At 38.8% G+C, this 24435-nt stretch overlaps 1 protein-coding gene across 1 annotated transcript in view; it reads right to left on the bottom strand.

Moving 5' to 3' along the window:
* The window catches only part of PAAF1 (proteasomal ATPase associated factor 1), a 38544-nt gene continuing 14109 nt past the window's right edge, over nt 1–24435 (bottom strand). Inside the window, exons 5-12 of the mRNA XM_020902782.2 lie at nt 21107–21205; nt 20348–20498; nt 14127–14321; nt 10640–10731; nt 9154–9269; nt 7531–7613; nt 2576–2658; nt 1–456 (exon numbers count right to left, since the gene is read on the bottom strand). Of these exons, the coding sequence (XP_020758441.1) occupies nt 379–456; nt 2576–2658; nt 7531–7613; nt 9154–9269; nt 10640–10731; nt 14127–14321; nt 20348–20498; nt 21107–21205 (897 nt within the window). The 3' untranslated portion in view covers nt 1–378. The remainder of the gene's footprint in view (nt 457–2575; nt 2659–7530; nt 7614–9153; nt 9270–10639; nt 10732–14126; nt 14322–20347; nt 20499–21106; nt 21206–24435) is intronic.

A 24435-nucleotide genomic window follows, 5' to 3' on the forward strand; every position in this document is an offset into this window, starting at 1 on the left:
TTCAGATTCCTCCATATTCTCTTTATTTCCTCCAGAGAACAGGCTTTATTCCTCCAGTCCTTGTAAACACTGAACACAATCAGTGTGGAATCACACTATAAGCATCCATTTCCCTGCCCTATGTGCTGGGCTGAGTTTAAGGGAGAAGTTGGGACAAATGCAGCGAGCACATGTGAGCTTCTTACTCAGTTCAAAGTGGGTCTTGTCATGGAATGACAGCTCCACATGGGCCAAAGCAGCTGACTTTCTATTGTTTCCAAAGGGTACCCAATACAACAAAGATCACTCATGGTCGTTCCATGGTCCCTGATGATGTTTCTGCTCACTGTTGATCAGAGTCAATCCTTTTCATTTATTGGGACTCCTCTTCCCAAGGGGTCAGAGGTCAGAGAGCTGATAGCGTCGCACAAGACCATCTCGACAACATGTGTAGATCTGCTTCTCCCATGTGGCTACCTGGAACACAAAGAGTTCACAGCTCAAAGGAAGCCTGGGGTTCTTCCACTTCAAAAACATAAGAGTCTTGTCATTGACCCCTACTAGTACAAGGGAGTCTGAAAAGATTTACTGACTCCAAAGACAAGAATTACATCCATGTTCTTTTTTTTTTTTACATCCATGTTATATATTTTAAAAATAGCTGACCAGAATCAAGGGAGCTCATGAGTACAGAACAGAGAAACTAAGTGGCCAATTGGAGAGAAAACGGACTAGTGTTACATGGTTTAGAGCAGAGGCGTCTGTACAGGGGAGCAGATGGTCCACAGAAAAGCCTGGGTAGAAGGGGGCGGCAGGGGATGAGATGATTAGATAGTATCACTGATTCTATGGACTTGAGTTTGAGCAAACTCCGGGAGATGGTGGAGAACAGGGGAATCCGGCAAGCTACAATCCATGGGTTCTACAGTCAATGGGGTCATAAAGAGTCAGACACGTCTTAGGGACTGAACAACATTGCCTCCTCCAGAAGAGGGTGCTGTCACATTAAACCCTAAAATCTCTTTTGACAGAGCCTAGGAATAGAGAGGGGGTGTAGCTAAAATTAAGCTGATCCCTTACATCTGTTATTAAATTATACTTGGAAGCCTTCGGGGGAGGAAAAAAAAAAAAAAAAGGAAGGCCTGGGTATCCCCGAACCTCATAACATTATATGCAAAGAAGTTCTCAATAAGTGCCTTTTTAAAAATAAATAAATAAATAAGTGCCTTTTTTTCCTGAGAAGGATTTCATCAAATTCTCGAAGCAGTGTGAGACAAAGGAGATTAAGAACCATTAATTTAAAGCAAATAGCATGAATTCTGGAGTTAACTTTAATCACAGGTGTGCCAATATGTAGCTGCATGACCTAGGGCAGCTTTCTCAACCCCTTTGGTCCCATTTCTTCATTAATAATATCAAAATGGTGTGTTAATTCACAATATAGAACACTAAGCAGGAATTTTTAAAAATGAAGTATATCTATAAGCATTTGTCTGGAAAGAGCTCTAAAATGTTAAGTAAAATAACCCAAGTCATACAGCAATACATAACAGAATGATCCCAATTATGTATAAACTAAAGACAAAACTATATTATTTACATAACTACATAAACAAAGGTCTGAGTACAAATTCTCCAAAAGCAGTCTTAAAAGATACATGACAAACTTAATGCTACTTACTTCAGGAAACAGTGAAACCAAAAGTCTTAAGGCAGACTTTTAAGTCTGCACAGTTCTGCACTGTTTGAATTTTTATACATGTGCATAAATTATAATATTTTTTTAAATATAAGAAAATAATAGGAATAATAATATCTATGCCTCAAGGTATGATAACAATGATTAAATATGATATGTAAAACAGATAGAACAATGTCTGGTCAACAAACATTATTTCCCCTTTCATTTTTCTCTTTCCTCAGTTCAGTTCAGTAGCTCAGTCGTGCCTGACTCTTTGCAACCCCATGACTGCAGCACGCCAGGCCTCCCTGTCTATCACCAACTCCCGGAATTTACTCAAACTCATGTCCACTGAGTCGGTGATGCCATCCAACCATCTCATCCTCTGTCATCCCCTTCTCCTCCCGCCTTCAATCTTTCCCAGCATCAGGGTCTTTTCAAATGAGTCAGCTCTTCGCATCAGGTGGCCAAAGTACTGGAGTTTCAACTTCGACATCAGTCCTTCCAATGAATATTCAGGACTGATTTCCTTTAGGATGGACTGGTTGGATGTCCTTGCAGTCCAAGGGACTCTCAAGAGTCTTCTCCAACACCACACTCTAATCAAATCAGTCTTGAACTTAAATAATAACAACAACAATAAAAGTAATATTTACAGAATAGAGTTTTCATATGCATTATTTCACTGCTATCCTCATTTTACAGATAAACTGACAGACTGAGGAAGTAAAGTGATGTTTTCAGTTTCTAGAGCCAGTAAACGATGAAGAAACTCTGACTCAATTATTTCTTTCTGTCCCACTCCTAAGTATTTTATTACCCCTACTAATCACAAAGTTTCTGGATTCATTCCCCTCCAAAGCCCTGGGTTCCAGGTGAAAACCACCCAGGCCTGGTTTCATCTCAGGTCTGTACCTTGTATACAGGTTCACAGTCAGCCCCAGTGAGCTCAATCACATAGTCTAAGTCTTGCTGGACAATGAAACAGCTTCCATCACCTAAAAGACAGAAAACTTCCTCAATATTTTATTTCTGTACATCACTAGCCTAAAGAAAATTGTCTTAAGACCTAGAGTGGCAGACAGGACTCATGGTGGGCCAGATATGAGGTCCTACAGTGACTCCCTAAAATGCTGGGCTCAAGAGGATTTGAAGGCCAAGTGCAAGCTCAATGGGAAGAACTGTCTTTGATTAGCAATAACCACCAAGAGCACAGAGCAAGCAACTACAGGCTTATACAAGTATTTGCAATCTTATCCTAGACAATGATTTTTAACAAGTAATTTTCTTATATAAATGTTTTCTTTAAGACAACTATGCTCCCAGGGACTTCCTTGGTGGTCCAGTGGTTAAGAATCTGCCTTCCAATGCAGGGGATGTGGGTTCAATCCCTGGTCAGGGAACTAAGATCCTGAGTGCTGAATGGCATGGTATCCAAAAAACTTGAAAAATAAAGAAACAGAAGTTAAAAACATCATCCATATATACCCCTCAAAGATAAATACTATTCACAGTTTAATGTATTTTTCTAACCTTTTCTGGAGCACATAGCATAGAAGAATATCTTTATGCATAAAGTTTTTTCTATATTAAGACTATGACTTTGTACAGAACTCTGGAAAAGAATCAAAAGATATTAACTAACCATTTCAAACATTTAAAATTTGAAAAACTGCTTTCCAAAATTATATGTAAGTTATCAATTTTATCTGTTAATCAATCTATACTGGACCCAGCAGTATACAGAGGATCTTCTTTCCTGCATTCTCATTATTAAAAATAACCTTTTCCAAAAAAGAATCCTTATATTTTAGAGGTTCAGTTCAGTTCAGTCACTCAGTCGTGTCTGACTCTTTACAACTCCATGAACTGCAGCACGCCAGGCCTCTCTGTCCATCACCAACTCCTGGAGTCCACCCAAACCCATGTCTATCGAGTCAATGATGCCATCCAACCATATCATCCTCTGTCGTCCCCTTCTCCTCCTGCCCTCAATCTTTCCCAGCATCAGGGTCTTTTCTAATGAGTCAGCTCTTTGCAACAGGTGGCCAAAGTATTGGAGCTTTAGCTTCAACATCAGTCCTTCCAATGAACACCCAGGACTAATCTCCTTTAGGATGGACTGGTTCAATCTCCTTGCAGTCCAAGGGACTCTCAAGAGTCTTCTCCAACACCACAATTCAAAAGCATCAATTTTTCGGTGCTCAGCTTTCTTCACAGTCCACCTCTCACATCCATACATGACCACTGGAAGAACTATAGCCTTGACAAGATGGACCTTTGTTGACAAAGTAATGTCTCTGCTTTTTAATATGCTGTCTAAGTTGGTCAAAACTTTCCTTCCAAGGAGTAAGCGTCTTTTAATTTCATGGCTGCAATCACTATCTGCAGTGATTTTGGAGCCCCCCTAAATAAAGTCAGCCACTGTTTCTGCATCTATCTGTCATGAAGTGATAGGACCGGATGCCATGATCTTCGTTTCTGAATGCTGAGCTTAAGCCAACTTTTTCACTCTCCTCTTTTACTTTCATCAAGAGGCTCTTTAGTTTTTCTTCACTTTCTGCCATAAGGGTGGTGTCACCTGCATATCTGAGGTTATTGATATTTCTCTTGTCAATCTTGATTCCAGCCTGTGCTTCCTCCAGTCCAGTGTTTCTCATGATGTACTCTGCATATAAGTTAAATAAGCAGGGTGACAATATACAGCTTTGATGTCCTCCTTTTCCTATTTGGAACCAGTTTGTTGTTCTATGTCCAGTTTTAACTGTTGCTTCCTGACCTGCATACAGGTTTCTCAAGAGGCAGGTCAGGTGGTCTGGCTTAGAGGTACAGGGAGGTAAGAAAGTACAATTACTATAGCTCTTCCTCTGCATTCAAGTTTCCATACACAAACCTACTTGATAAGCCCAAGCTTCATTCCCAATTTGTCTAGGAAGCCATCTCTAACCAATCAATATAGTAAACCCTTTCTCCATTGACCTCCTGTAACACTTACTATTGCTCTGACACTTGCACATATCTTTCCCTATACTATAATTCTAATTTTGGTGACTGTGTGCTTCGCCATTGGATCATGATGATCAGAAATACTTTTTTAGGAGGGCATAGGACAACGGTTATGAGCAGGGCTTTCCTGATAGCTCAGTTGGTAAAGAATCTGCTTGCAATGTAGGAGATCTGGATTCAATCCCTGGGTTGGGAAGATCCCCTGGAGAAGGGAATGGTTACACTCCAGTATTCTAGCCTAGAGAATTCCATGGATTGTAGAGTCCATGGGGTGGCAAAGAGTCGAACACGACTGAGCAACTTTCACTTCACAAGAGCAAGGGTTAGTTACAGGAGTAAGAAGAAACTATCACTTACAGAATATCTACTTTACCTCAAGTACCTATTTTATCTCTAAGTAGAGACTTAGAAAAGCGAACTCATTCACCAAAGATCACAGGATGATGAGATTAAACCATATATAACTGCCATTTTTATATAAACACAAATTAACAAATAAATAAATGAAGACCTATTCACTAGGTCTTCATTGCTGCATGCAGGCTTTCTTGAGATGCAGTGAGTGGGGGCTACTCTTCATTGCAGTGCTCAGGCTTCTCACTGCGGTGCTTTTTCTTGCCATGGAGCACAAGTTCTAGGCATGGGGGCTTCAGTATTTGCAGCGTGCAGGCTCAGTAGTTGTGGCACATGGGCTCAAGAGCACAGGCTCAGAAGTTGGGGCGCACGGGCTTAGTTGCTCTGGAGCATGTGGAATCTTCCCAGACCAGGGATCAAACCTGTGTTTTCCTATCCACTGGGCCACCAAGGGCGTCCAACACCACATCTTCTTAAGCAAGTCACCTGTTAACGGACATCTGGGTTGTTTCTACATCTTGGCTATTACAAATATTGCTGCTATGGACATGGGAGCACATGTATCTCTTTGAACTAGTTTTTGTCTTTTCTATATATATGCCCAGGAGTGCGTAGGATTGTTAGATCATATGGCAACTCTATTTTCAGTTTTTTTAAGGAACCACCATACTGTTTTTCATGGTGGCTGTACCAATTTAGATTCCTACTAACAGTGTAGGAGGGTTCCATTTTCTAAACACCCTCTCCAGCTTTTATTCTTTGTAGACTTTCTGACTGGTGGGAAGTGATACTTCATTGTGGGTTTGATTTGCATTTCTCTAATACTGGCATTGCTGAGCATCTTTTCATGTGCCTATGGGCCATCTGTATATCTTCTTTGGAGAAATGTCTATTTAGGTCTTCTGGGCACGGCATATATTATATAATTCTGATCAATGACGTAGGAGATTAGTAAGCCTGCCGGGTTGCTCCTGAGGAAATGTTTCTCATTCTTAAAAGGGATAACAATATGCATGTTATGTGAAGATAAGATTTGCTGCAGCTATCCTGCACTGTAACCTTGAGTAATAAGACTGAGGACAAAAGCCAGTATGCTAAGGAGGAGAGTGCCAAAAAAACAGAGAAAAGCTGCGTTCTTGATTTTATTTCTTCTCTTCTTGTTAAAGCTTTCATTAATTTTTTAAATTCAATATGTTTTTGGATTTTACCAGTCTTTAAACCTCCTGGATACAATCCAGGATACCACACTGAGTGAGCTGTCAATTTTTCTTAGTTTCTCCACTGAATTTGTTTTCAAATCACTAAATTAATATAATCTGGAGCCACCATAAATCTGGATGTCTTGTCAAAGAAGTACTACATTTTCTGAATTATTGAAGCCATTTTCAGTTGAGTCTTCTGCTACTAACAGCCAAAAATATCCTAACTGATACACTGAAGTACTAAGGTAAGATGGTCCCTCCAGGCCTATAGGCCAGTCCTCCTCACCTAAATCATTCCTATGAGGATTCAGTGTCCCTTAATGGACACCTTCTTCCATGCATTTCTCCCAAACCCACTCCCAAACTCCATTCCAAATATTCTGTACTGCTTACACCAAGGTACTCACTCACTTTACCCAGACTGTCTTTGTAAAGCATCAAACACAGTACCTACTGTATGGTAGATAGGCAACTAAAGGACAGATCCCTTCTTTCTGCCCCCTTTCACTCATCTATGACTTTGAAACACTACAGCTTTGGCCGTCAGTGTGCATTATTTACATCTCCAGTTGGTAAAATAGTCATTGGATTAAATGTTGCTTAGTCCCTGAAGGGGCTTCCCAGGTCGCTCAGTGGTAAAGAACCTGCTTGCCAAAGGAGATGTGGTTCAGTCCCTGGGTGAGGAAGATCCTCTGGGGAAGGAAATGGCAACTCAATCCAGTATTCTTGCCTGGGAAATCCCATGGACAGAGGAGCCTGGCGGGCTACAGTCCATGAAGTCGCAAAGAGTTGGACACAACTCAGCGACTAAAGCAAACAAGTCCACAAAGACATGCCTGCAGTACTCCTACCACTCAAGTTAGCTGTTCCCCACATTCCCATACAGTATTCTGCTGCAGTACTTATCAAACTGTATTCAAGCACATGTCCACATGTCTGTCTGCCTTACTAACTGTGAGCTCCTTTGGAGCAGAGACTGTAACTGATTTGTTAACTGAATTCTCAGTAATTTGTAATAAGAGCCAGTGTATTTATTCTGACAATGTTTACTGAGCACCAGTTACATGGTGGACACTGAACTAAAATGCTGGGGGCAACATGATAAGGCACAGCCACTACTCTCAAGGAGCTTACATTGGAGGGGGCACAGATAATTATAATTAGGGTGTTAAACGTTATTTGAAAAAGCACAATATGCCAAAGAATCATAGAGGATGATGCTCCTAGCCCTGCCACAGACCAGGAACTTAAACCTATGTTTCACTGAATGATATGGAACGACCTCCCTCAGTTGGCCCCTGGACCCACCTTGGCTAGCAATGAATCCATCTCTGAAACTCAGCAGAGACATAACTGGTGCTCCTGATCTGTGGATGACTTGTACTGGAGTCCTAGGATACAGAATAAATGGAGCAATTTTACTCTTTCCCTTAAAAAGCAATACTTGACTATATTCAACCTACAGTACTAACTGCATAATAGCACACTGGACAAATATGGACAGAGATTAAACATTCATAGTTTCTTTCCTGGCAAGATCCTTAGATGGTAGATCAAAGTAGTCCATTCAAAACCACCTTGGAGGGAATCTAAACATGTCTCTAAATATGTTAATGAGCTGAATGAACTAAGTAAACACTGATATTTCCAGTTTTTAGAGGAAGCCTGACAAGCGTTTAAGATAACAATGTTAACAATATGTTAATCTCTTTATAGACAGAATTAAGTCAGCTGTAATATATTAAAATTGTTAGGACTTCGTAAAATCAAACAGAAAGATGACAATAAATTTTTATAATTGATGATTTTGTAATTTTTATAATTATGAGATTTTATAACAGTGATCAGATTCCCTATCTCTATGGAGCAAAAAAAGTACAAAAATAAAGTAACTTAAATTATGGAAGAGAAGGTATATGCTAGTCACTCTTTAGCTGAAATTTTTTCACTGCTCTTGGAATAAAGTCCAAACTCCTTGGCATGGTATATAAGTCCTTTCTAAGCAAATTCCAGTTTTCCTGTCTGGCATCACTTCTCATCACTACTCCACTGGCAGAGTATATACTTGTCTTGTCAAACTACTCAGAGATACCTTACAGTGCCATACTTTCACATGCCTTCATGCTTCTCTATATGCTATGCTACCTAAGGCAGGTCCTTCTTTTCTCTACTTGGTAACTTTCTGCTAGACAAGATCGAGTAAAGCTGCATTTCCTCAGAGCAGTCTCACTTTCTTTTCTCTCCTTCTCAGTGCTTCCTCAAATTCTTGAGATTACTAATCATACTGTGTCCTAACAGTCTTTTACTTGTCCATATATATTATTAGATTCCAAATGCCTCAAAGGCAGAGTCTTTATCTTTTATTTCTGTTGTGTGGTGCCCTGAACAAAGCTTAATGCCTACAGGAGCCATTCAATAAGTATCAGTTGAACAAAGGAAGGAAGCAGAAAGAGAAAGTGACAGTAGAAAATGTTAAGTCCTGGGACAAACAGGTTATGGACTCTTTTTGGATATCTGTAAGACCAGGAAAAAGCCTATATAAGATAGGTTATGATCACAGCCAAATAAAGAATCAGAGCTGGCTTACTTGAACTATAAATGATCAATCTCAGGCCAACCCAGATGTAATACGATGAAGAAAATTACTAAGGTCCTTAAAATTAAAGGTTTTATATAATTATTGTGAGATGTTAGTTCATTATTTAAGCTTAATTTACAAAGCAATCATGACAGTATGAATCAAATTACCTTTCAATGTGATTCCAGGAATAATAAGAACAATCAGACAATTCACACTGGAAAGCCTTTATAAATGGAAAAATATACCCTTGATTCAACAGCCATCTATATGCCAGATTAAATCACTGTGAAAGCCAATAAAAATTTCCACTCTGCAGAAGCCCTGCATCATGCAAATGAATGGTGACTCACCTTGGACTCCTTACATCCAGCTGATAAATGTTTCCATCCTGTGTACCAGCCAATAGCAAGAAGCCAGAGAGAAAAGTACAGCAGTTGAAGGCATCTGAGCCAATAAAGAGGAACAGCTGGGAACAAGTAGGAGACAAAAATGCTGTTTAAAGATTCGTTTCCAGGAATAAACAGGCACCAAGAAAAGAAGAATTTTACTATTTTTAGTACAGAATTTCTTTCTTCTCCTTTTAAGAACTCCTGATCTAAACTAAGTATTCACCAACAACTGAGGGGGAAGCACTCCCAGGATTTCAGGAACCTGAGGCTGGCTGAGGACTTAAGCAGGTTATATAATATCATAGTCTAAGGTAACAGTTTTCACACTATTTCCCCTCAACACATTGACTCATGGGATCCTTAATACCAAAAATCGTTTTTTCCTGTTTTCAGCACAACCTTCCATTTGCTAAACACTTGCAATTCACACATTTACGTTTTGCTTCAAGACACTGATGACAATCTTTTTTTTTTTCTTGATGACAATCTTTTGAAGGTAAAGAAACAAACTTAATGTGGCAATTTAAGAAATCACAATTTACCCATGTACTTAAGAAAATAAAAAATATTAGATTTTAATTTCTTACTATTAGTTCAAAGAGTAAAGTTTGAATGTTCTAAAAAAAAAAAAAAAAAAATGAAAGAAAGACACAAAACAACAAAACCCTCTGACTTCCCTTTGGAAGTAAAAGCCAGCATGGAAATTCAGAGTGCAAAGGCAGTATGATCAAAAATAGCAATGCTCCCAGAACAAACTTTGAAAATGGAAACATCACCAACACAATGAAGTGATGAGACGAAATGAAAATACAAAGCCAAACCAAATCATTAAGTTGTCTGGGTGATGATGACAGCAACTGGAAAGAAATTTAGAAAATCTAATCTAAAGGAACTCCAAGTTTAATTAAGAGCATAGCCTGCTTGGGAAAATCCCAGGAAATGAAGGAAGAAAACCCCATTCTTCTATAAGAGACATTCTGGTCACTAATTAATTGAGAGCCCTGAATGCATGAGAACTTTACTCAAAAAATCTCCACATTACCTTACAGGAGGAAGAAAATCTATAGAACCTCATCATTTTACATACAGCACACTAAGGGCCAGTGGGAAAGTGACTTAATAAAGGTCACAAAGCAGTAGGTCATTTAATATTATCACATAACCCTACGTACAAGTCCTACTATGACAAGTTTAGTGATGAGGAAACAGGCTCAGAGAGGTTAAGTAATGAGTCTAATAGCATAGCCATTAGGAAGAGCTAGGATTTAAATGTTGCCCTTATCCCATACCACGTGCTCTTAATTACTATACTGTACTGCCTTTCACACATGTAGCTTCCACAAAAGGTGAACATACAGAGAAATTAGAAATGCTTTTAAAACAGCTTTCCAAGAATCAGTGTGACCCAGGGTGCCCAGTGTTCAAAGGTATTAGAGGAACCACTTGCCGGCTGCCTGCTCTGCAGTCCCAAGCACTGAAGTTTCTTATCTTCTCGGGCCAACAGCAGCATTTTCGACTCTGTTCCAACCTCTCGTTCACCTGCATGACAGATGAGCTATGTCAATAATGGGCTAGGATGATCAGCTGGCAGTACTCAGAAAACATAGCTATTGACAGCTGTTTACTGAATTACTCTGTTAGTCACTTACCTAGTAGTTTTAAAAAACATTTATTATGTTCTGTATCTTGACATTGGTATTATTTATATGACTGTACATATTTGTCAAAACTCACAGAACTGTGATTAAAAAAAAGTGACTTTTACTATACACAAAATATACCTCAATAAACCCAATTTTAAAATATTATGATTATCAAGTCCTTTGTAATGTGGAAAGATACCATATTTGGAACAATGTACAGAGTACAATGCTAAACAAAGTAGGGCCAAACATATGTAACAATATAAAAGGAGGCCGCTGGAGGAGAGGAGGGACACAGGAGAGTGATACAGCTCAATTTACATTTTCTTAAAAGTAATTTTATTTATTTTTGGCTGTGCTGGGTCTTTGTTCCTGTGTGGGCTTTTTCTCTAGTTTTGGCAAGCAGGGCCATCATCTAGTTGTGGTACGCGGGCTTCTCACCATGGTGGCTTGTCTTGTGGAGCACAGGCTCAATAGTTGTACGTGGGCTTAGTTGTTCCACGGCATGTGGGATCTTCCCAGACCAGGGATCGAACCTGTGTCTCCTGCATTGGCAGGTGGATTCTTCACCACTGAACCACCAGAGAAGCCCTGGACTTCTGTTTTTTAAATGAGCGTGATGATTCCTATGAGAATGGATTACAAAACAGAGCAGGCAACAGATAATGGCAGACTGAATCAGGATGCTGGCAGGAAAATGAGAGACCTGGAGGGAGAGGATGAGATGGAAAAACGAGAAACATTCTGAAAGTAGAGATGACAGACTTTGCTGATGTGGGACAAGAGGAAAGGCAGTGGTGGATCTTGAATGAATCTTAGGCTTTGGGCTTAAGCAAGGAGATGGTGGTGCCATTAACTGAGATGAAAAAAAAACATTTGGGGTTGGAAAAAAATCAAACACTCCATACAATAAGTTCAAGCTGTCTATTAGACATTTAAATAGAGTCTAAAATGCAAGTAAAAGATCCATGCTTTAGATATATTTTTGGAAATCACCAGCTTAAATACAATATTGAAAGTCATGGAAATGATAAGATCACCTAAGACAGTAACTGCAGGGCTGAGGGCCCTCCAATATTTACAGGTAAAATAAAGGAAACATACAAAAGGAGACTAAGAAGCAGTAGCCAATGAGCTACAAAAAAAGCAGCGTCATGTGGTGTTACAGAAGCCAAGAAAGAACAGTGTCCTGAAAAGAAGAGTGTACTATGCTGCAACCTATTGAGAATTTGGAAAGATAACCACAGAGAAGTAACACTGGATTACACAACATGGAGTTGCTGGTGACCTTGACAAGAGCTGCTGCCAGTTAAGTAACTGGGGCACAAACCCACCTAAGACAGGCTGAAGAGTAAAGTAGGAGGTGAGGGAATAGAGAAAACAAGAATACCTTCATTTAAACCAACTGATTTTAAAAAACTCAACCTTATTTTAAGTAATATCTGTGAAATTTTAGGTTTGAAGTGAGATGTGTGTGTATTAATATATAACTTAAAAATGAGTACTGCCTGAAATGATCTTGTTTACCACTAGCTGTACATGCATCACACTTTGGGGAATAGACTTTTCCTATTAATCCACTGTGGTGCTAGTGGTAAAGAACCTGCCTGCCAAGGCATGAGACACAGAGACACAGGTTTGATCCCTGGGTCAGGAGTCTCCTGCGGAGAAGGAAACGGCAACCCATTCCAGTATTCTTGCCTGGAGAATCCCTTGGCCAGAGGAGCCTGGTGGGCTACAGTCCACAGGGTGGCAGAGTTGGACACAACTGAAGCGACTTAGCAGACGCACACTGCATGGCTACTCACTTCCTGTCTCTTGGATTTCCTTTCACAATCCATTAATTCCCAAAGAGGGGCCAGGCTAGTAGTCCTAACAGTTTTAGTTCTTGGACCATAGTGCATCTATATGGGAACTTTAAGAGAATGAGGAGAATTCTGTCCATAATGAGGGGCAAAATTAACCCAAACGTACAGGGGAGTACTTAGAGCAGTTTTATTCATAATTGTCCAAACTTGGAAACAACTAAGATGTCCTTCAGTAGATGAATGAATGAATAAACTGAGGTACATTCAGACAATGGAATACTGTTCAATGCTTAAAATACTGTTCAATGCTTAAAAGAAATGAGCTATCAAGGCACAAAAAGACCCAGAGGAACCTTAAATGCATATTACTAAGTGAAAGAAGCCAATCTGAAAAGGCTACATAGTTTATGATTTCAAAACATTCTGGAAAAGGCAACACCATGAAGACAGTAAAAATATCAGTGGTTGCCAAGGGTTATAGGAGAGAAAGGAACAAATTGGTGGAGCAAAGACAATTTTTCAGATAGTGAAATTTCTGCATGATACTATAATGACAGATACATGACATTGTACATTTGTTCAAACCCACAGAATATACAACATCAAGAGTGAATCCCAATGTCAACCTTGAACTTTGAGTGTTAATGATGTATCAGTATAGGTCTATCACTGTAACAAATTTACCACTCTGTGGGGGATGCCAATAATAAGGGAGGTTGTGTGTTTGTGGGGTCAGAGGGTATACTAGAACTCTTACTTTCTCCTCAATTTTATGTGGACCTAATAGCTCTAGATGCAGAGATACTGGGAGAAAAACAGTCCTCTGTTTCCATCAGAGAAGCAAATATGTTATAATCATAGGAAAATAAGAAAAGAAGGCAAATTGCCTTATTAGGACCTTTATCATTCTGACTCACCGGAACTATCATTCTACTCACCTATTTCCCCCTATGAAGCTTACACCAACTTCTGGCCCAGCCAAGCATACCTTTACCCAATGGATAATTTTACCTCCATACTGTTTTTTAATGTGAACTGACTACCTCTACCCCTGCCCTGGTCCCATTCTCCCATCTTTCCCAGTTCAACTTGAATCCATCCTGCAAGGTTCAAGTCAACTTATTTTGTGACTCCTTTCTCATCTATACTGACCTAAAACACTCTCCTCTTAAAAAAAAAAAAAAACTATTATACTTGCATTCAGTGAATCATTATTTTAGCCAAAACTGCATTGATCTCTGTTTTACAGGCATTAGCCTCAACTGCTAAATTAAACTGTACTTACTCAAATGTAGTTACTATGACATATACTTCCTTTGTAAATTCAAAGCAACACAAACGTAGTAGATATGCAATAAATATTAGTCTTACGATAAAAACAGAAATACCTACAGAGCAGGAAAGGAGGAGGAAGAAAAGGAGGAAAGAAGGCAAACACTGAAGGAACCTAAGGAAACAAATTCATTTACTGTCATCAACTTACTGGGCATCTGCTCAGGGGAGCCGAGGTTTATGGAGTTGTCAGCAGCACCCACAGCCACTCCATTGATGGAAGAACCACAGTCTGCAACGACTCCCAGGCAGGCTGAGCGCCCACAATCCCAAAGTCGTGCTGTCCCATCCCGAGAAACAGATACCACATTCTTCCCCCGATCAACAATGGCTGTATCCAGGATACCTGGCGAGAGAAAAATGAAGACCATAAGGAGTAGACAGTGAAGGAACTAACGGGCAGAGTACATGCATGGATCTGCATAAATGACTATTTCTCTACAAAAGAGTACTGGATATGTACTACATGCTGGGCACTTTCAAGTGCCAGAAAAACAGAAATAAATAGAACAGAGTCCCTGTTTCCCAACAGTTCAAAGACTAGTTATGAGAAACAGAGATGGAAAAAGGAGCTTTGGATTTAATTTTTAGTGCCATGTTCTAGAGCAGTGGTTTTCCAGGTTTTTTTGTTGTTTTTTGTTTTTGGCTCTAAAACATGTTTTTTAAAAACAAAAGTTAAGAAGTCATTTTAGGCAGCTCAGTATGAAAATTACTGTCTTAAAAGCTCCTGGTGCTTCCATTGAGGAGTAACTGAAAGGGTTAGTCCCCTCTTCATAAAAAAGGATGTGACTTCTCGTCTGGCCAAGATCAAATAGCTCCATTCCTTCCAGGTCCTTCCCTTAAAACTGAAAAAACCTGGACATAAGACAACAAGCAAGCTCAGGAAGGTTGAAAGATGTAAGAAGGCAGTTCACCTAGGGACCTCAGGACTTGAAGAACAACAGGGAAATGAGTTTCCCTGCATTTCCTTACTGCCTCCCATATACTCTAGACAGGACACTGCTGAAGCCTCTAACATAGAACTGATTTTTTTTTTTTAAGGCACAAATAAAAATAATAGCAAAAAACAACAACCAAACAACTTCAAGGAAAGTCTGTTGTCTCTAGGCAGAAGACTGAGAAAAGGGTGGCCTAACAGAATAGAAAACATTTTGGCAATATCCATCTTCCTCAAACAGCAAAAGAAAAACTGCTACCTCCCCCGCTTAAAGTTTCAGTGGGGCTGAACAGGGAGTGATCTTCCATCCCACCCCCACAAAGAAGCAGGAGACAGAACTCCAATGTTCCCCCACCCAGCGATGCTGAGCAGGTCCAGCAGGGCACTGTCAGTGGGGAGCTGAGCCTCTGCTCTCATGCATGGGGAAAGAGGTAATCTTTCCTGAGGGACCAGGAAGTACCACCCCACTATCCCCAACCCCTCCCTTGGCGTCAGTTCACAGGGAACAGAGCTTATAGGCCCAGGGGGAGGCAAGGAAGTGGTGTACAGTTGAGGTGATGCAAGTTGGTGCCCCACTTTCACCAGGAAGGCATCAGCACGATCAAGGGGAAGCTGAGCTTCTACCTCACCTGTTTGCAAAGAGATAGTGTGAGCCAGTGCTCCACCTTTGCCAGAGCAGTGTTATTAGAGGAACCCAACAAGAAGCTGAGTATTCACACCTCCTGGGCCCTTGCATCATACCTCAACAGGGGACTGCCTGCTAAAAAAGATCAAACAAGATTCAGAGTGTTATAAGATCCAAAATGTCCACAGATTTTATAATTTTCGAAGCCCTGTTACCTATTATCTATCTGCTATGATCCCTGGAGACAGTCATGGACATAAAGAGCTACAATTCAGGGACATTTGTGTGGTAACACAGGACTGCAGAGTAGAAAGGGAATCCGACCCTATGGTGATACAGGCAGGGCTAGTACTTGCTTTATTAAAACCCATTTAATTATCCTATTATAGATGCCCAGTAAACACCTGCAGGCTGACCAAAGGTTACTGAAGTAAACACGTGCTCTTTGGCTTGTTCCTATTTTTCTCAAGATGAGACAACTTCAGATATACAAACCTTGACAAAAACTCAACATAAGGCACAAGAGATGGATGATCCATGCGGTTAACAAAAGGCCTCAACTCCTACTGCAAATTTTACTCTGAAAGCCTTTTCCAGAAAAAGATGAATTTATAAAAAGTGCCGCAAAAAAAAAAAAGCCGCAAATTGAAAAAGTAGCCAATTTGGGGCCTGTTTGAGAAAATATGATAGAGACAACTCAGGTAGGACCTAAGTCACAGGGTAAGTTTCCAAATATATGCAATTTAAAATAAAAATTAAAAAAATAAAATAAAATAAAAAATTTAAAAAAAATAAAATAAAAATTAAATACAATTTATGTAGCTGGTTATGGTTGTTGAAAAAATAAAATGTAATCGTCATAATTATATATCAACTGGATAAGGGCCAAATAGATAAGCTTTTAAAAGTAGCCTTTCCCTCAGAAGTAGACTGAAGAAGGTAACATGTCTTATTGCTATTTTACGGTTCTTACTTATAACATATTTTGTAATTGTAAAGTACCTTAACTTTAGAAAATTCACCTTTCCATTCTATTTCCATAACACATCATTCTAGCTAGAAAAGGATTTTAATCTTTTTAAGAATCATGAAGAATCACTAGTAGGAACATAAGGAAGGGCCTTCAGCTCTTACCAAGAAATCAAAGATCTATTTATATCCTTACTGGAAAGTTCCAACCACTATTTAAAAATATTGAGTTCCATGAAGTGATACAAAGTTTAAAGAACAAATAGTTATGAAAAATATGTACCCAAGGAGGATGCTACTGTGGCTAGGGAGCTGTGAATGGTATTATCTGTGTAGAAACTTCAACTAATACTCAGTAAAGAGGTTGAAAGTCTTCCCTTTTTATGAAAAGTAGAGTGGAAAACTATCACCCCCTCTCTAATAAAATGTCACTCACAACATAGTGGCATCTAGTGTGGGTCTCTTCACTCTTAGGGGGAAGAATAAAAGAAAGAGAAGCCTTATAGGAGCAGGGATCTGTGAGGAATGACTTTAGGAAAAAGCTATAAAAGGAGTAGGAATGCCTTTGCAAGAGGAGTAGCCATACTTAACGATGTAACAGAGCTGCCACGGCTTTAGTTATCAAACCAAACAGACACAGGCCTTCAACATATAAACCAACAAGAAAAAAAAATCGCATTCAAGAAAAGATTCAGCTGATTGACATATAAACATCCTAGCCAAAGTCTGGGAAATAAAGAATGAGTTACATTAAACTATGCCTGAATAAACATTAGGAACAAAGAGAGCAAATTTCATATTTCTATACAGGTTTCTAACAAGTTTAATCAATTCAGTTCTCAGAAAATAATAAGTCTTGAAGCATCTTCTATTACTTGGAGGCAGCATATCCTATTTCAAAGGAAGTATATTAGAGTTTGAAAAGAATGGCCCAAGTGCTGAAAATGTAACTTGGTTTCTCAAATATAAGCATCTTTCCTACATTCGTAAACAAAAAACCGCAAATCAACTAAAATGGTGCTTCATTTGTTCTCAATATTTTCAAAGATTATGAAAGATCTGGTGCTTACTACAAAAAATTAAGATTATGAATATATATACATATCCAAATTCAGCAACTTTAATTAAATGGCCTGGGCAAGTAAAAAACTTCAAACTGGTTAAAACACACTTTAGAACTACTTAGTAAATTCATACATTACAAACAGAACACTACTTTTAGTTTATCTTTTCATTAGAAAAATTTAGAAACACAAAAATCTTACCTCTGCTTGTTAATTAAATAATGAACACATTAATCCTTTAATTAAATATAAAATATGTATCTAAAAGTATTAGAAAAGGCCAATTACATAACGAAGATAAAAAATGTATATTTTTCTATTAGAAATAACAATTTCTGCTTTTCACAGTTGACAAGCATGTTACAACATCACAAGGTTCAACTTGCCTGGCAGAGTTTAAAGTGCAGTGTTATATTTTTAATGAACAATAATAATAATATTCACTGTGCATTTATTTTACACCAGGGATTATGCTAAATCGCTCATATGCACCATCTCTTTTAATACTACATCCTCATTTTACACATGACTTAGACTCAGAAAAGTTAAGCAACTTTAAAAGGCTTCACAGGCTGTGAAGTGGAAGAATTAAGATTTAAACCAAGATTTGTATGTCTCCAAATCCTAAGCTTAACCACTCTACTATACTGCCTCCCTTACTATCATGTTTCCATATACTAGAAGTAATAAACAAGCCAGGGACTTAAGCTAACAAAAGATTATCCTTTATAGCAGATCTTTATACAAAGCTGCTCTATTAGTGTCCTAACGATACTTTGCAGTAAGCATCAGGTGATGTTCAGTCAAGTCTTCCTTTCATATCTTGCTTGCCAAACTTACCTAGGCAATAAGACCACGTTCACTTTTGATACTATCTTCTGCTTTTCTTATTTAGTCACCAGTTGTGAAACTACTAAAGATCATAAATACAGGTAATAGTTCTTTATTCTGTTTTCTATATGGTAACCTCAGAAGCAGAAAGACTGTAGAATAGGAGTCACACAGAGCAATCTGGAAGTCAACTGGGTAAAGACAATGACCCACACATGCTGCTAAATTACTGGAGAAATCTTGATTTTGGCTCCATACTTTTTAAGAATGGTGGTGGTGGTTTGTTTAGTCGCTAAGTTGTGTCTGACTCTTTGCAACTCCATGGACTATAGCCTGCCAGTCTCCTCTGTCCATGGGATTCTCCAGGCAAGAATACTGGAGTGGGTTGCCATTTCCTTCTCCAGGGGCTCTTCCCAACCCAGGAATCGAACCTGGGTCTCCTGCATTGCAGGCAGATTCTTTACCAACTAAGCTGTGAAGGAAGCCCTTCTTAAGAATGAGCAACCCCAAACCAGTCAGCTAAATAGAAGTAACTGGAGAGGAGTATTCAAGACCTGACAGACATTAGCCTGGATCTGACTAATTTATGCAATTTCCCCCTAAAAGTTTACTTTTGTTTAATCTAATTAAAAAAGAAATACTTCTCAAGGAAAAAGAGTCAAGGTTGTCATACTCTGGAGAAGCCCCCACCCCAAAACTTTTCTCTCAAAAGAATGGAAAAATTATATGAATAAAAGCTTAATTTAGATCAGTGAACACTCTATATAGTTCACTCTGAGAGACATGAATGGATTCTTAAGGAGAACTGGGAGACTTAGGATTCATGTGGAGGGCACAGTCCATAACTGCAGTAATCCAAAGGTATTCTGAAGTTGAGCATGCACTGATGCTGAATATACATCTTGTTAAGTTCAACATGCAGGGCTATGCCTTGTTTCACTGGAAAGTTGCCCCATGCCCCACATCTTCAAGGTGGCCAGATCTCAGGTGAACCCCTCAGTGTTCCTCTAGACTCCCCAACTGTGCAGGCCACTTTGATGCCTCAGACCTGTTAGTTCTTTGGCCTGAATGTGAGGAAAGCTCTAAATATCCCTTCTAGTCCCTCATGTACTTGAGTCTAAGAAGAAAATTCATTTGCGAAGGTTAACATATGTGTTTGCTAGACGATCTGTATGTAATCTGACAAACCATTATAAAGAGAAATATTAAAACTTAAAAAAAATCAACACATTATTTATAATATAGTCAGATACACAAGGCAAAAACATTGGGTTAACTACTGTAAGTATAGGGTGATACATAATGAATTCTCAAATGGGTGGTGTAGATGATGTGTATTATGGTCCCAAAGGAGGGATCAAGGTGAGAAATTACTTGAGGATATTTTCACAGTTTCAAAAATATCCAAACCCGTAAAAATTAGAATGACATATTTACCACTTTTTTTTAAACATTCCTAATTAAGGATAAAATGTCTAAATTCTTTTTTCCCAGCAAACCAACCAATCATTTAAAGAGGAAAGATGTTCTCACTCTATCTCTACAATCTGATATCAGCAGGTTAGGACCCAGGTCTGACTCATGTCTGGTGAGGCAGCCATTTGCAACCCAGCTTTAATCTCAACTCAGCCAAAGGACTAACAAAAAACAGTTGGCACACCTTTCTTTCTTTTTTTCCCAGCACACAGCAGATGATCTCCTGTGGTGGCTTTTTTTTATCTTATCAATTGTGGAAAACAACCATCTATGTAGGGCAGTTAGTTCTAGGTAGCAATAACAAAACTGGGTAGGAAAGGAATTTTTAATCCCTGGGAAATATCAGTTCACTTAAAGAGCCAGTTAGATAAATTATTTGGGTTTTTGTGGACAACTAGATTCTATCTTTTTGGTGCTTCACTTCTGGGGATCTAATTACAGAAGCTTTTAGGAAAAATCACTCTTCATACCTCCTTTGTGACCTTTGAAGGTCACCACACAGCTAGCATCTTCAGCTGACCAGATCTTCAGCTGGGCATCCATTCCCCCACTCAGAACCACAAGGCCTGATGGGAAAAACCTGCAACAATTCACATCAAACACATGTCCTTCCAATACTCTCTGGAAAAACAAAAGAGAATTCCATGCTAGTCCTCTTGTCCATCCCTTGATGTCCTCTTACCTCCCATATCCTCAGTCCCTTAAATGATACATCTACATGCTGGATTTTAAGACAAAAGAGATCCAAAGAATCTGTTTAGTTCACCTGCCTACCAGGTAATGTTCTAGGAGCTGTTGGCTCCCTTTCCTGGACTATGGCTGTAGATGTTGTGAATGTGAACTCCAGAGCTCTCCATAATTCTATTCCTACACATAAGGAGCTGAGGAGGTTTGAGGGCTCTTTTACTTAAAATCCTCTGTACAGGTTGAGGGGCTCAGCCATACAGTCAGTGTAATAGCTTAGCTACTCTGCCATAGAAATGTATCACTGAAGGCAGTTCATATCAAGGTACCATCCAGACATTCACTAGCCGGGTTCTCCCACTGTTTCAGCCCCAATTTGTTCTGGCAAATCGTCAAACTTGAGCCTGGTTCTCATATTAACAAGTGGAAGAACAAAGACCAATTGAAGTGCAGTGTTCCTACATTTTCAGAATGGGCCACTCTTCTTTCCATGGCCCAGTCTAAGGTTTCTCAGACCACCCTAAAAGTGTATCCAAAGCCTTTACTCTGAGCTCTCCATTGGAAGCCTGCCAGATCTTCATGCTTCCATCGGTGCTAGAAGACACACCAAGGCCTCCTCCGCTGGAAATGTCCAGGCATGTTATCTGTTCAAAAGACAAAACCAGTGTTGTAACCAGTGTTACAAATAATGAAATGCTCTTCTTTCCTTGAAATGTTATAAACCTCTCTCAGTTCACACTCCTCTAAGACTTCTTCAAGACTATGTTTCCCAACCCAAAGAACATATATTTCATATGAAGGCTGAGTTATCATCACTGATCTCCCAACAAGGCTAGAGCCAAAACCCTTTATTTCTCAAAACAAAAAGATATTCTTGTAGTCTTATATAACCTCCTGCAGTTTATATAACTGTAAAGTCCCTATTCCCATATTATTTCCATAGTTTCCACCTTTTGCTTTTACTTTTAAGATACCTCTCCTGATTCTTAGGAACCAACTTACACAAAAGACAGACTTCCAAGATGCACCAGAAGGATTCAAGGAAAAGCAAAGAGGCTTCCAATTGACTACTTCACACTGCCTCTTTAAAACCTTAATCGTGTTTGTGTATTTCAGAACAAGTAACAGAAAATCCTCAGATTCACTTATGCAATTTCAATATTAGAAATCACTTCATGAATAAGCCATGATTAGAATGCCAAGTTGTTTTCATATACATGCATATGTATTATCCCCCTTTTATTAAAAAACACCCAGTTGCAAATATTTCAGAAATGTTAGACTGAGATATATAATTCCAGCCATATTTCCAGCAACTACGATTCTCATATGACCTAAATTATTTTTTAAAAAGTAGGAATTTTGACTTTAATTATTCAACTTTCCAGTTTACATTTCTATGCCAATTAAGCCATAATGAAAGGTGTGGCAAAACTAAAGGGATTATATAGGTCAGTTCTAACACTAAGATTCTTTCTTTGATTCCTCAATAAAAGGATTGTTAACTTAATTGTAGTTCTTTTAATTTAAGGGTTATGACAACAATTAACATTTATATCATGATCCATCATTTATAAAACATTTTCAAATACACTGAATCATTTGATCCTCATAATAATCCCATTCTGCTCCTAGCTTCTCATTGGTGGATACTGCTTTCATATTCATGTCTAGGAGACATTTCTCAGATCTTTCTTCTCCCATTGCTACCACCCCAATCCTTGGCCTGACAGTGACTAGCAGTACTGTCAATTTCAACTCTGTTCTGGCTTCCCAACTACATGATGAGCTTTATAAGTGTCAGAACCATGTCCAGCACCACCTTCTTACACAAATCATAGGCTATGTACATAGTAACTATTCAACAAATACCTAATACCAGTTTGGGAATAAGGATGAAGCACCTCATCAACAGATAAGAAAGTAAAGCCATATGATCTATATCAAGGAGACCAACTACTGTCCCCATTCATAGGGTCTCAGAAACAAAACATATTTAACACTTTCCTACTCACTTTGAAATCAATTTAATCCCTAAAGTAACACAGCCAAACCTCTTTGCTGACTCAGGTACCATCTATCTTTGGCTTTATAAAAGACACCTGAAATTTAACCTGTCTGAACAGAACCCTTATTTTCCCCTGAAAGTGAAAGTCGCTCAGTCGTGTCCGACTCTTTGCAACCCCATGGACTATACAGTCCATGGATTCTCCAGGCCAGAATACTGGAGTGGGTAGCCTTTCCCTTCTCCAGGGGATCTTCCCAACCCAGGAATCGAACCCAGGTCTCCCGCATTGTGGGGGGATTCTTTACCAGCTGAGCTACAAGGGAAGCCCTCTGCTCCCTACCAGTACAACTACTTGTCCCCCCACTTAGTAAATGACACCAGAATTTACCCAATTCTCAGGCCAAATCTTTGGGATTATCCCAACTCCTCATTTTCTCTCTCTCATATCCAAGTCATTGACAAATCCTATTTGGTCCCACACCCTAAATATAGGCTCTACACCACCTGTTCTATTCATTGCTATAGCTCCAGTGCCCAGAAGACTATCTGGAATACAATAGGTGATTAGTAAATGGGTGAACCACCTAATAATGAGCTCAAATAAGAGAAAGGGAGAATAAGAAATAGAATAAAGGAACAATTAATGTGATTTCTTACACCTGAAGGAGTTCACCACTTCCTCCCCTCAAGGTCTTCAGTTCTATATTTATATATTACAGTGGCTTTCAACAAGAAGCAATTTGTTTCTGGGGGGACATGTGGTGATGCATAAACATTTTTAGTTGTTCCAACTGGGGGCGCTATCTAACTGGCCACTTGTAGGTAGAGGCCAGGGATGCTGCTAAACATCCTACAGTGCACAGAACAGCCTCCTACGAAAAAGAATTATCTAGCTTAAAATGTCAATACTGCCAAGATTGAGAAACTCTGACATACTGTTTGGTACCTTCTCAGTTAATAAACTCTCCCTGGAGGGGGTGAGGACATTGTGTTATCATCTCAGTTATAGATCTTTGAGGCCCTAGTTCCTCAACCTAAAAGGTAATTAAGTCTGGACTATCCATTTCTTCCAAAGTGATAGAACATTGAAAAGTAGATTATAGATCATACCAGTTGTCTCCTTCCTCCAAATTTTTATTAGAGGAGGAAAGAGAATTAACATTTACTGAACAGCTATTATGTGCCAAACATGTAACAGACACTACTCTCATATAATCCACTCAAAAATCTTTTAAGCATTAGTGTGAAATCAGCTGAGAAACCTGAGGTTTCAGAGGTAGTTAAGTAACTTCCCTAAGGTGACAGAGCAGAGCCAGGATACAAACCTAAGTCAGAGTCTAAAGTTAAACATCAATTCCTTAGTTATGGCAAAAGAAAAAACAGATCAAAGGAGCAATTATAAATATTGGATACAGATGATAATTCGTGTCCTTGAGATAAAGGATGGATTATTTTGTAGTACTGTAACATGCTAATCATTTCAAAAAGAATTGTCACAAACACTGTAAATCAAATATACGTAAATAAAATAATTAAAACAAAATTAAATTAGACCCCTACTTCAAATCAAATAACAAAAATATGTTGTGAAGTAATTAGGCTCCAACTAATAAAAATAAATGAAAAAAAAATTAAAAAAAATAAAGTTTGAAATGTAAAAAATAAAAACATAAAAATTCAAAAATTACAATATTTATAATTGTATTTAACAAACACTATTTATATTGTGTTTGCCATGTTCCAGGGCCAATTCTAATTGCTTCAATCCTCACAACAACCCTAAGAGATAAATACTTTTACTACCACTTTACAGATAAGGAACCTATAGCACAGGAAGGTTAAACAATTGGCCTAAGGTCACACAGT

The sequence above is a fragment of the Odocoileus virginianus genome, chromosome 10 (assembly GCF_023699985.2).
Source record: "Odocoileus virginianus isolate 20LAN1187 ecotype Illinois chromosome 10, Ovbor_1.2, whole genome shotgun sequence".
NCBI classification, from domain to species: Eukaryota; Metazoa; Chordata; class Mammalia; order Artiodactyla; family Cervidae; genus Odocoileus; species Odocoileus virginianus.